General features: G+C 48.0%; 1 protein-coding gene across 1 annotated transcript in view; it reads left to right on the top strand.

Annotated features, from left to right (window-relative positions):
• Nucleotides 1-83: 83 nt before the first annotated feature.
• Nucleotides 84-14042, top strand: part of LOC139565285 (LIM and SH3 domain protein 1-like) — a 36056-nt gene continuing 22097 nt past the window's right edge. The window contains exons 1-2 of the mRNA XM_071385486.1: nt 84-362; nt 10811-10905. Of these exons, the coding sequence (XP_071241587.1) occupies nt 294-362; nt 10811-10905 (164 nt within the window). The 5' untranslated portion in view covers nt 84-293. The remainder of the gene's footprint in view (nt 363-10810; nt 10906-14042) is intronic.

The raw sequence follows: 14042 nt of genomic DNA, 5'->3' as shown, positions 1-14042 counted from the left end.
TACAGGATTTATCCAATTATATACGCCGCCTTTGAAATCAAGCGTCTCCTTGTGGAACCGCCCCCTTTCCTTTCTCCTCGGGAGCGCGGCATTGGAAAGAGAGGTGCCGTGCCCGCGCTTTACGTGTCTGGTTCGTGTACTGACAGCCAGCTGTGCGATTAGAACGACAACAATCTCCGGGATTTGATAAATCCAGCCGTCAAACTCGACCCGTATTGTTTGGGAAGAACACGTTTACTTGACAGTTATTTTTTTATCGTCTAATTTATCCAGCTAAACAGCATTCCTCAAACATGAATCCGTCGTGTGGCAGATGTGGCACAGTCGTGTACCCTACGGAAAAAGTGAATTGTCTGGACAAGGTAAGAAAAAAATTATTTGCAACTAAGCATTTGAATTCGCAGTCACCTTCTTCTGTTTGTGTATTATACATTCCATTATCAATACAATTATCTTTAGCGTGTTTGTTAATGATTTGTGATGCCCGGGCAGGTAGGCTAACTAACATTCGCTAGATAGCACGTTACCTGTCTGTGTGTATGTGAATGTGAAAGACTAGTAACGTTAGCTAGCTTGCTCTTTGATTTGTTGAACGTTTAGCTAGTTAGCTAATTAGGTTTGCTAGCTAACTAGTCGTTTAAATTATCTGATTTTTAATTTTACATTTGCCACGTTGGATTTTCACATTTGAATTCTTGAACGAAGCGTTTCCTGTTTTCACCACAAACAAGCCAGTTTTAGCTTGCTGCGTTAACGTATGGCTAGCTAGCTAACGTTATCAAAGACCGGAATGTGGTTAGCATTTCCATCAGCTGAACATCAGAGTAGTCCGTATCAGATTGTGATTGATGGCATACGACGATCAATTATGATTAACTAGTTTGTTGGTCACTAAAGATGAACTACTACTACATTGTATTGTAAAATCTACCTTACTAGGTTAGTCCAAATTGATGATTTCAGTTAACGTAACGTTACCACGCTAGATAGAGAGATGAATTAGTATGTTCGTGATTTCAAAGTTATTTAGCTAATGTTAGTTTCAGTTCTCCCCAAATCCAGAGATTAACATGGGTGATGCGTTACCATCGCCAATTCCATAGCCAAAACTTCACTGTGTAATTTAAATCCCTGTCAATTTAACTCAAGCTAAGCATCTTGGTTTTTCAGGATGCTGTTTCCAAGTAGAAACAATAGTTTGGGGTTGTTCAGTTGCAATAGATTGCCTTATCAAAATCCAGTGTTTGCTAGCAGCTCACACAAACTACCCCGGATAAGGAAGTGTAATCTATCAGGGTGTGGAAGATTTAAAACACCAAGGGAACAGAGCCATGCTTCACACGTTCAGTGAAATTAACTTTTTATTAAACATTTTTAAGTTCACACAATGTCTATCACAACATCCATCTGTGTGGGCTTTGTGTGCATGCGTAGCCTAGCGAGTGTATTAGAAAACAGTCACTGTACTATCGTGGTCTTGTCTGTTTAGTCTCTTGCCACTCAGTACTGCAGTAACACGTTCTGCAGCATGTTGTTCTGTGGCCAACTGAAACGACACTACCTTTATGGCACGTCAATCAGACTGAACCACACAATCCCTGTCGCCACTTCTTTTTGCCCACCGGATAGACCAAGGCTATAATAATCATATATTCTCATGTGGTCCTTCTTTTTGCTGCCAGAGCGCACGGAGCACATCGCATTAATCTAGTGGAGGATGTGGGCGGGGTCACCTTTTGTGGTGAGAGAAGGATGCATGGGCATTTCCTACACAATCTAGTCTAGTGATGCCGGGGCCGAGCGTATCATTTGTCTAATGGGCATTGGGAAGGCCTTGTGGAGCCGATCGCCGTAAGTGGGTGTTATCTGTTTGGGTCGATAGATGGAGCGTCTGGTGAGAGACGATAGAGCACATTATCAGAGATGCCAATAATTGTGTACACTGCACGCCCATGGGTTTGAACTCGTCATACTCCCTGTTGTGCTAGAAGAAGGCCCTTGTTGTTGTTGTCCAACAGGATGTAGATGAAATTGACAACCCTCGCCTTGGATTAAAATGTAGATCCCAAAATAAAACAATACCTTACACATTCATGCAAACTATTTACTGAACACAAGCAGAACCGCAACCGTGTTCTCTGGAAAATCGCGCCGAAAGCAGCGCACATTCCGGCAGACAGACACTCCCATAAAAATGTGCTCTGTCAGAGGCCTACTGTGCTGCCTGTCTCCCCCTCTGAGCTACACACAGGAGCAGAGCCTGCTACTCTGAGCCCAGGGAGCGTCTGTCTGTCTTAGCTGCTATTCCGCATCAGCGCTCTCCTCCTCAGACACACGAAAACAACCTCCCTATTCCCCTCCTGGGCACCGGCTGCCCTTCTCGTTTGTTTAAACCAGACGAGGCCGGCCGCGAAGGGCGGCAGTTTTTCCCCAGTCTGGTTCAGGTGACGGTAGTCAAGGCTGCAGTGTGCGGTTCCCTCGGCGGCCGCTGAATACTTGCTTACCTGACAAACTGTCTTCTGGTGTAATGTATGGGGCTGTGCTGTGGAGAAGCTGGGCCACAGACGCTTGTTTGTCTGCCGCCCTGCATTTCATTATAGTGGGACAGGGCTGGGATCTGCAGGAGGAGGGGGCACCTGAGGATGAGGTGTAAAGACAGGAAGTGAATGTTATGTGAGACTAAAGAGATTAGGCATACTCAGCTGTCTTGCTTTCAATATGTGGACGTTGCCTGTTAGTAATGCAGTACTATGCCTCAGAGGTTTTTGACAGGTCCTCCTAGCTATCGAAGCAGCTGAGTGCTGTTGAGGACCTGGAGCCTCGCTGTAAGGGTTATGTTAACTGCAGGAGGTGGGATTTTGCCAGATAGTAGGTTATTCATAACCAGAGTGCCGACTGTACACACTATGCAAAACTGTTTGAACCAAGCCTGGAAACATGGCTGTGTGCGTGTATTCCTATTTGAAAGACTGAATTTGTTTGACTGTGTGCAAGTACTAGACAGATGATGATGATGTTTCTGCGTTCTGAGAGTCTCTGTTATATTGATGGAATGATTTCCTGTGTGGGAGATTCTGTATACAGGTAATCACGTACTCAATATTCTACCCTGTGCCTTTGCGTGTGTCTGTTACTCGTACCTATGCTTTTTTTCCTTCTCTTTTCGATGGACGTTCTCTCTCCCTATCCGCAACCCGTTCTGCAAGGGTTCTTGCATGCTTTATCAATATTTCATTGTGACATACATACCACTATACGTCTGCTCTGTGGCTTCAAATGTGTGTGACAGCAGCCCAGGCAGTGTGCAAGGAAGTAGAGTGAAGGCCTTGCAGGGAAGAAGCTCACAGATAAGTTCCTCTCCTCTTTGAAAAGCAGACACACACAGAGGTAGAGTAGGGAGAGAGAGAAACCTGTGATCTTCTTCAACTCTGGAAGAAGGGCAGGTTCGGGGAGGGGAAGCGAGCACAAGGTCCTAAAGAAGAACAAAACAAAAAGTCTGTCCCCTGTCCCGGCTCAAATATCGTCTCTTGACATGTCGGAACGCGCCGATAAGCTAACTCGATAAAGTTTTTTTTGTTAAAGATCATAAAAGGTCACAGTCTTGGGTTTTTGGTTTAGGACTTTCATTTGTACAGATTTTTCTAGATACAAGCCGTAGCTTATTTTGCTCTGTGTAAATGCAGGGCAGAGGATTCAAATGAACAAGACTGGACAAAATGCAGCCATATAAAGCATGCATAAACAGGTAAAGGAAGGCTCACCTCATCAGTGAGGTTCCTTCAAGGTGTGTTTTTAGATGATCAAATTGTGTGCCTTTTCATACATAAAAAAAAAATATATATATATTTGGTTATGGTTAGGTCTAATCACTCTCCAGATATTATTATAAAATAGAGCCCTGGGGGATAAGATGAAGATTTTTGTGGCTCCAGCACAGCTGTCTGATGCTCTGTGTTCTATCTAGCAAACACTTATGATATGACCTTTCAGGAACAGAGGAGTGCCTCATCCGTAACGCCCAGTGTATAGTATTAATCCGTGACTGTTTTTTTCCCCGGACATTGAAATCCTTGGGTTGGGTCATTTTTTTCCTTCGGGTTGACTAAATCTAAACTGTTTAAAAAAAGAAAATGTAATTACATTGGGGGAAATGCTTTCAGTGTAAACTGACACGAGTAAAAGCAAATGTATACCGTATGTAGAAAAGATGATGGATCTATATAATTGGAAATGTGTAGAATTTCAGGAAATGCGCTTAGAATGCTAAAGTAAGTTATGATGGGGGACCTCTAAAATGTAATGGGGGGGGGGGGGGTGCAGTCTTAGTTAGGTCAAAGGTCAGAATGCAATCTGACTCGGAACCAACAGAGATACCACCACCATCGTTTTAAGACAAGCTGAGAGGTCAAACCCGACTCCTCCCATGTAGCTGAATCATGTCCACTCCCCCACTCCTCATCATCTTGGCTGATGCAGTCACACCTCCACAGGCACAAGCCTCATCATGCACTGTTGCTCTGCAAAAAAACATATGCAACCCCCCCCCCCCCCCCCCCCCAAATAGCCCCCTCCTGGCTATCTCATCAGTATCAACAGTGCGAACTCTCTGCACGCTAGTCTGCCTACCGCCTGTCAGCCTTGACTGGACCTTTCTACAGACACTGTTTTATAACAGGCTCATTCAAATACACGGCGTCAACGACTAACACTGATGATCTGTCAGTTGATCTTATTCAAATAGGCCTTTCTGATACTGTCGGATCAGACAAACAAGTCGTGTAATTCACTGGTAGTGTCTAGAAATGGTTTCCCACTGAAATGAGATTAGGCCTTTTTAAACGGGCTGGCAAAATGTGGAATGGATTATATTTAAAACCTGATTCATGTTGTCCGATGGGTGAGCGTTTTTTTTTGTTCTCCTCCATCCAGTCGCCTCCATTTGTGACTCAGATCAGAGGCATGGTCCATGGTGGAGTCAGTCACCTGAGGTTCTGTCCTCTGTATGTGTGTCTACGGAACTGGGACACCCGTTGCTCTCAATACTATGGCTCTATTAATAGGAGTACAGAGCGATTTGTTTCTCCTGTTCTCCTGTGTGTGAGATGGAGGATTTGGGATGAGACTGTTCAGACGAAGTGTAAATGAACAGTTCAAGCTGGGTGTGTGCTTCCTGTCCAGAAACAAGTGAGTCAACATTTTACCAAAATGCTCTGAGTCTCTCAGCTCTCCACAGTCAGGGATTTCAGAATGGTTTGGTGCCGGGCAGGCGGTGTCTGTCTGTTTAAGCACACTACAGCAGATCCACACACACACACACCACACGTGGTCTGTGTATGAGTGTTAAGTGCATACTTTAGCGAGTGCTGTGCTTTTCCCACTGGCCAACATAAGAGGTTGAGTGTGGTGAAAGAGACTGCATCAAGTAGGTCAATAATTAACCGTAGGCATCGAGTTATTGTAGCGTTTCCCAAACTCTGCGTTTTGGTTGTTGCCCCTCGCGCAACACAGCTGACTTCAAATGATCAACGCTTGATGATTGGTTGGTTTATTTGAATCAGCTGTGTAGGGCTAGGGCAAAAAACCAAAACGTGAGCCCCTTAGGGTCCCGAGGACCCAGTTTGGGACACTGAGTTAGTGGCAGCCAGATGTGGGCTCACTGAGGCAACACACACACAGTGAATGAGTATGTGTGTGACTGAAAACCTTGTGAGTCTAGAAGTGTCCCTACCGGGTGTGCACACAGCCAGACAGCGTGTCTGGAGTGCCTCCTATAGCCTGGGGTCTGTCCATACTGGCTGGGGTCTCGGCCACAGTCTGAGGGATCGTTAGGCTGCCCGAGCACGTTCACAACATGTAGTCCTGGACCCCGGAGCTGCGCTGATGCAGGGAGACAGTCCGGCTTTTTACAGAGTTCCATTTTTCTCGGCCTCCGTGTCTGCAGTGTCCTGATTCTCTTACTGACTGCCAGTCTCTCAGCCTCAGCACCCGCCCAGGCCCCGGCCGGGTTCTTCTGGAGTCTGAACACTGACACTCATCATCATCTCGTTCTAAATGAATCTCTCCTTGTCTCGCTCAGTAGTGTGTTAGCCCCAGAGACGGTCATGGGATCTGGGGGAGGGTGGGGTAGCCCTGACCTGGTGGAATGTGGGTTAGCAGGGTGGGTGAAGGCCGGGTAGATTTTTTTGTTGTTGCCGCGGCTGCAATCCAAGCCTGTTCTCTATGGCGCTGGAATTCACCCAAGGTCAATATTGAGTTTACCCCGGTAAACACAGGATCAAAGTCCACTGCTGCCATTCAGCTTACCTTTACCCCTCCGCTTGAAGGCATTAGCACCCGCAGTCACACACTCCTCTATTGGCTCTCCCTCTGTTCCATTTGTTTATCCGTCGCTCCTCCATAACACATATTGGGATTACAGATTAGGGGTGATGCCCGGAGGGAATGTGGAGAGTGTGGTAACAGAGAGAGACTGGGGTTTAGACGTCAGATTGGGATGAATATTTAGGCAGGTGGACAGACTAAAAATGGCCACCGCATCTGGAAAAAGCTGAGGCCTAGATTTAGTAGAAATGGAAACCGCTGTGTGGGTAGTTGTGTTTGAACTGTCAGGGGTTTGATATGACAGAGAGAGAGAGGCGGAGACGATGCATCCGCCAGTGGGTCCTATCTCTCTGACTGGGCCTGTGTAGTGTGGTTGGGGTGTAGGTTTTGCCCAGTGTTGCTGGCTGGCTCTGGATCAGAGCTCCATTGACCAGGGCTCAGGGCCGGTGTCCAGAATGAGCCCACTCCTTTGTCTGCCTTAGCCCGGCTCTGCTGGTCAGCAGCTTCACACACACAGCCCTGGGTGGTCCGTCCGTAAAGGCCAGTGTGAGAACACACCAGACTAGAATTCTGAAAAGGTATCAGAGCGAATGGGGGTCATGGATTTAAGTCAAATGCTTTTGTCATGTAGTGGATTAACTGCGTCCAGGAAACCCTGCTATATGTTCTGGAAACACTCCTTGTTCTACAATCTTGTAGAACACACTGGGACCTGATGATACCCCAAGCCTGTATCACTGTAGAACACACAGGGACCTGATGATACCCCCAGCCTGTATCACTGTAGAACACACAGGGACCTGATGATACCCCCAGCCTGTATCACTGTAGAACACACAGGGACCTGATGATACCCCTAGCCTGTATCACTGTAGAACACACAGGGACCTGATGATACCCCCAGCCTGTATCACTGTAGAACACACAGGGACCTGATGATACCCCCAGCCTGTATCACTGTAGAACACACAGGGACCTGATGGATACCCCCAGCCTGTATCACTGTAGAACACAGAGACCTGATGATACCCCCAGCCTGTATCACTGTAGAACACACAGGGACCTGATGATACCCCCAGCCTGTATCACTGTAGAACACACAGGGACCTGATGATACCCCCAGCCTGTATCACTGTAGAACACACAGGGACCTGATGATACCCCTAGCCTGTATCACTGTAGAACACACAGGGACCTGATGATACCCCCAGCCTGTATCACTGTAGAACACACAGGGACCTGATGATACCCCCAGCCTGTATCACTGTAGAACACACAGGGACCTGATGGATACCCCCAGCCTGTATCACTGTAGAACACACAGAGACCTGATGATACCCCCAGCCTGTATCACTGTAGAACACACAGGGACCTGATGGATACCCCCAGCCTGTATCACTGTAGAACACACAGGGACCTGAGGATACCCCCAGCCTGTATCACTGTAGAACACACAGGGACCTGATGATACCCCCAACCTGTATCACTGTAGAACACACAGGGACCTGATGGATACCCCCAGCCTGTATCACTGTAGAACACACAGGGACCTGATGACACACAGGGACCTGATGATACCCCCAGCCTGTATCACTGTAGAACACACAGGGACCTGATGATACCCTCAGCCTGTATCACTGTAGAACACACAGGGACCTGATGATACCCCCAGCCTTTATCACTGTAGAACACACAGGGACCTGATGATACCCCCAGCCTGTATCACTGTAGAACACACAGGGACCTGATGATACCCCCAGCCTGTATCACTGTAGAACACACAGGGACCTGATGATACCCACAGCCTGTATCACTGTAGAACACACAGGGACCTGATGATACCCCCAGCCTATATCACTGTAGAACACACAGGGACCTGATGATACCCCCAGCCTGTATCACTTTTTTCTATGGGGTTGAGATCTGGAGACTGGCTAGGCCACTCCAGGACCGTGAAATGCTTCTTACGAAGCCACTCCTTCGTTGCCCGGGCGGTGTGTTTGGGATCATTGTCATGCTGAAAGACCCAGCCACGTTTCATCTTCAATGCCCTTGGCCCCATTCATTCTTTCCTTTACACGGATCAGTCGTCCTGGTCCCTTTGCAGAAAAACAGCCCCAAAGCATGATGTTTCCACCCCCATGCTTCACAGTAGGTATGGTGTTCTTTGGATGCAACTCAGCATTCTTTGTCCTCCAAACACGACGAGTTGAGTTTTTACCAAAAAGTTATATTTTGGTTTCATCTGACCATATGACATTCTCCCAATCTTCTTCTGGATCATCCAAATGCTCTCTAGCAAACTTCAGACGGGCCTGGACATGTACTGGCTTAAGCAGGGGGACACGTCTGGCACTGCAGGATTTGAGTCCCTGGCGGCGTAGTGTGTTACTGATGGTAGGCTTTGTTACTTTGGTCCCAGCTCTCTGCAGGTCATTCACTAGGTCCCCCCATGTGGTTCTGTGATTTTTCCTCACCGTTCACTTGTGATCATTTTGACCCCATGGGGTGAGATCTTCCGTGGAGCCCTAATAATTGCTCCCACAGTTGATTTCTTCAAACCAAGCTGCTTACCTATTGCAGATTCAGTCTTCCCAGCCTGGTGCAGGTCTACAATTTTGTTTCTGGTGTCCTTTGACAGCTCTTTGGTCTTGGCCATAGTGGAGTTTGGAGTGTGACTGTTTGAGGTTGTGGACGGGTGTCTTTTATACTGATAACAAGTTCAAACCGGTGCCATTAATACAGGTAACGAGTGGAGGACAGAGGAGCCTCTTAAAGAAGAAGTTACAGGTCTGTGAGAGCCAGAAATCTTGCTTGTTTCTAGGTGACCAAATACTTATTTTCCACCATAATTTGCAAATAAATTCATTAAAAATCCTACAATGTGATTTTCTGGATTTTCCCCCCCTCATTTTGTCTGTCATAGTTGAAGTGTACCTATGATGAAAATTACAGGCCTCTCTCATCTTTTTAAGTGGGAGAACTTGCACAATTGGTGGCTGACTAAATACTTTTTTGCCCCACTGTATGTGTGTGTGTAGGCGAGTAGTGGAGAATGTTTAGTGAAAGGAAGAGGGAGAAACGGGGATGGCTGAGTAGAGAATACCCCAGAGCCATGTTAATACGGACTGTGTCTTTCTCTTTCTTCCTCCCTCTCTCTCTCTCGCCTTCCCTTGACTGCAGGAACGGCCAGATCATTGCCTCACTCCCTGGCATTGCTCTCATCCACCCCTCCCTCCCTTCGCTCTCTCCCTCCTTTCACGCTCCTTCCTCTTTCCCTCCAGCCTCCCTCCCTCGGTCCCCCTCTGAACCCTCAGGCCACAGAGCAGCCTGCTGTCGAGAGAGACGGGGGGTGGGGGGGGGTGTGAGACTAAGAAGGATAGGGCTGTTGTGAATATGGTTCGAGGGAGAGAAGCAGACCCGGGCTTGTGGAGATGAACAGATGGACAGAAAGGAAGAGAGAGGGTCAAATCAAACTGAACACGGGTATTTTCCAGCAGTCAGTCATCCCATCAGGAGGGCTCAATGTGCTCTGTTGGCAGTGTTGTGTATGGGTGAGTAGGGTCAGGGCAGGGAAACTGGTTCAGTCACTAGATGTGTGTGTGTGTGTGTGTGTGTGTGTGACGCGTGCGTATTTCTGAGTAACGTTCGATCTCCACACAAGGCCAGGAATATCAAGGGGTCGTGACTTTGAGGCCCTGATTATGCTGCCAACTAGGTTAACAACCTTTTCCAGGACATTTGGCTCTTAATTAAACACCGTGTTTGTCCTCAGCTGTTCGCATCATTGTGCAACCTCTTCAGAGAATAGGCTGACCGTTTTCCGAGTGGCGTTAATGGAATAAGAAGGAGTGCTGGATGCCTGGGGCAGTTGGAATGACTTTCCAACTGCACACACCTGCCTCTCCATCCACCACGGCAGGACTTTCTTCCAGGCTGCTCAAACGAGCAGGTTTCGTCACTAAAACACGATCAAAACTGTTCAGGGATCCTCAATGCTGCTTTGTTCTATGAGGGAGTTTACTTTTACAGATGGGTGCTTAGTCGGCGGGTGGGGTGCCACGGTGGACGTTGGCAGTTCTCTCTAAAAGTGGATGTGGCTCTGTGCTCTAAACGGTGTCTAGTCAGCCGCTGGGCTTCAGGCATGGGTTTTTGCAAACATGCTCGCCCTCAGCCTCTTTCGCCACACAGCCACACGTCCCCCTGGCTTATAAATAACCACCGCGTAGAGATGTCCAGAGGAAGTTGCCTCGACAAACAGACCCCTCTCTCTCTCTCTCTCTCCGTTCTCCCTCTTTCCTCCAGCTAAGATGGTTATGGCCTTATTCATCCAAATATGGCACTTCCTGGTGTGAATATGCTGTGTGGTTTAGGTCCTCCGTGCTAGCATTGAGAACAGTGAAACGAATGTCTAATCTCTCTCTCTCTCTCTCTCTCTCTCTCTCTCTCTCTCTCTCTCTCTCTCTCTCTCTCTCTCTCTCTCTGACAGTACTGGCACAAAGGATGCTTCAGCTGTGAGATCTGCAAAATGACTCTAAACATGAAGAATTACAAAGGCTTTGAGAAGAGACCATACTGCAATGCGTAAGTAGTACCCAAGTGTGTGTGTGTGTGTGTTTGAGAAACCAAGGTGGTGTGTGTAATGTTACAGACCCAGCTTTGTGTACTTCAGAGCAGTGTAGAGGCTCCCTTATCTCCTTGTCTCCAGTTGTGTCTCTGGCTCACCAAAGAGAAGGGCTGTGTGTGGTGTGGAAAAGAGCACGCTTTACACCCCTTTTCACACACCCCGTCCTCTGGGGGTCAACAAGAGAAATTCCAGAAGTTCCTCAGCAGTGACACACACCAGCCCACACACACACACACACACTCCCACTCCCATTCAAGCCCACGCTCCCACGGCTGGTTAGGAATCCTTGGAATCCCCCTCTCTCCACTCCAATAATTTTTGGCTCTTCTCACTGTGTGTGTTTGGGGAAAGAAGGCGTGGCTTCATGTTCTGTTCATCTACACACAGTTAGTCCCCCCCCCCTTCCCTCACGTACACACAGTTAGTCCCCCCCCCTTCCCTCACGTACACACAGTTAGTCCCCTTCCCTCACGTACACACAGTTAGTCCCCTTCCCTCACGTACACACAGTTAGTCCCCTTCCCTCACGTACACACAGTTAGTCCCCCCCCTTCCCTCACGTACACACAGTTAGTCCCCCCCCTTCCCTCACGTACACACAGTTAGTCCCTTCCCTCACGTACACACAGTTAGTCCCCCCCTTCCCTCACGTACACACAGTTAGTCCCCCCCTTCCCTCACGTACACACAGTTAGTCCCCCCCTTCCCTCACGTACACACAGTTAGTCCCCCCTTTCCCTCACGTACACACACAGTTAGTCCCCCCCTTCCCTCACGTACACACACAGTTAGTCCCCCCCTTCCCTCACGTACACACACAGTTAGTCCCCCCCTTCCCTCACGTACACACACAGTTAGTCCCCCCCTTCCCTCACGTACACACACAGTTAGTCCCCCCCCCTTCCCTCACGTACACACACAGTTAGTCCCCCCCCCTTCCCTCACGTACACACACAGTTAGTCCCCCCCCCTTCCCTCACGTACACACACAGTTAGTCCCCCCCCCTTCCCTCACGTACACACACAGTTAGTCCCTTCCCTCACGTACACACACAGTTAGTCCCCCCCCCTTCCCTCACGTACACACACAGTTAGTCCCCCCCCCCCTTCCCTCACGTACACACACAGTTGATTCCCTCACGAACACAGTTGGTACAGTTGGTTCCCTCACGTACACACACAGTTGGTTACATGCATGCACTTAATACATACATGCCTAGCTAGGAAAATACAAACTCTATTTTACTAATGTTACACCCTTGCAACCTCCTCCACCGCTTCTCAATATGTTCGTCCCTCTGCCCAGAATCCAACACATGCGTCCATTTTGAATACTGGAGAGTAGGGATTTTCCCACGAACATCCTACTTCTCTAGTCGCTCTTAGATCCCGATCTTTCAGAGAAATCATGCGGCTTTGCCTTTAGCAGGATAATCTCGACTCTCTCCTCAGACCTCCGTTCTCGCTATCCCTCCGTCAGGAAGCAGGCCCGTCCAGACTGTATTGCTCTTTCCATTTGTGTAAATCCCTATCCGTTAGTTAGGGTTTACACCCCATCAGCGGAGGAGACTCCCTCTCCAGGGAAAGAATGCTGGCTCTAACTCCTCTATCTGTGTTGTGGTTGTACTGTGGTAAACTATGCTATAATCATCGTTTAAAAAAAATAATCTGTCAGCAGCTGATAGACGCCTGTTTGTTTACCCTGAACGCTGCCCACCCACAGCTGGGCTGGGAATCCCTGTGCCCTGATTAGTCGGCCAGCTCACAGGGGGATTGCGGGAGATTTAGGACGGACGTGACAGATTGGACGTTTTTCTCTGCGATTTGTTTCCGTGGAGTTTGAGAGGGAGAGCGCAGCGCGCGCCTTGGGCAAGCTACTGTCATACCGTTGTTGTTCTCATGACCCCCGGATTCACAAACGCTGCAAACAAACTGGAATTGAATCAATAGTGTTTATAGAGGCCGTTTCACCTTGACCAGTCCCACCATGTTCTATAGCAGGCAAATTCAAATCTGGACCTCCCAAGTCAGTACCATTGTTGATTAGGCCTGGGAACCGCCAGGGACCTCGCCATACGATGTTATCCACTGTACTTAGGTGCCCGTACGATATGCATTGCGACGCACGGTTCTATATGCATTGCGACGCACGGTTCAATATGCATTGCCATTCGATACCGATTTGATGTTCCAAAGATATGACTCTGTGCATGTGTGTCTGCTGCAGAGAGACGAGAGAGAGCACGGGAGGAATGAGTTTTGATCAGTCATGGAAATAAGTGCTGAAAACATGTTGCCTCACTGTTTAAGAAGATGGAGAAGGAACTATTGGATGACAATGACCGGCGTTTTGGCGCAGGTACAGCCGAGGAGCACTAGCTTAACCCCACCTTTTTGTTATTTTATGTTTACAAATCGATACTTTGATAATCAGCTGTAGTACTTTGACTCGATCTTCCCCTCTTATCTGTGACTGCGATACCAGGTGGGTGCAATGAATTATCAGGATGGGTAGAACAGACACCCAGCAGTACTCCGGACCTCCAGGCTCAGATTTGAATAGCCCTGTTCTCTAGTAACACAGTGGGCAAGTTTTACTTTCAAATTGTGTGCAGCTGTATAGTTCGTCAATAACAGAAGTCAACACGAGCCATTCTTTCAGAGAGAATGACATAATCCCAGTGTTGTCGCCACACAGGTACTTTCCAGTTTGCCCAAGCGCTCAGTGCCGGGTCTTGATAGAAACTGATTTGGATAAGAACCCCAGTCAGTGAAATATCTCAGCCAGACATGTTTTAACATTTTCGACTCGGTCTAATGGCTTCTGTCGGTCTCCCTGTGTGGATGTCAAGTCCGACTAGAATTTACAACGGCTCGGTTTTAGCAGAACACAGAGCTGTCTACACCAGCTCAGTCCACAGGTAAAACCAGAGGTCTACTACTATATATCTACTCTATAGTACTCTGCCCCAGCCTACCTCAGAGTAGCTGCCATTGACGTTTTGCCTAACCATGATCCGGGGTCACGTCAGGTGTTCTCATCCCGTTTTAAGGGTTAGGCTAATTAATTTAGCGTTGGGGGTTAAACTGATCC

Source organism: Salvelinus alpinus, chromosome 36 (assembly GCF_045679555.1).
Source record: "Salvelinus alpinus chromosome 36, SLU_Salpinus.1, whole genome shotgun sequence".
Lineage (NCBI taxonomy): Eukaryota > Metazoa > Chordata > Actinopteri > Salmoniformes > Salmonidae > Salvelinus > Salvelinus alpinus.
The sequence above is the reverse complement of the archived record's forward strand: the minus strand, read 5'-3'. Positions and strand labels throughout refer to the sequence as shown.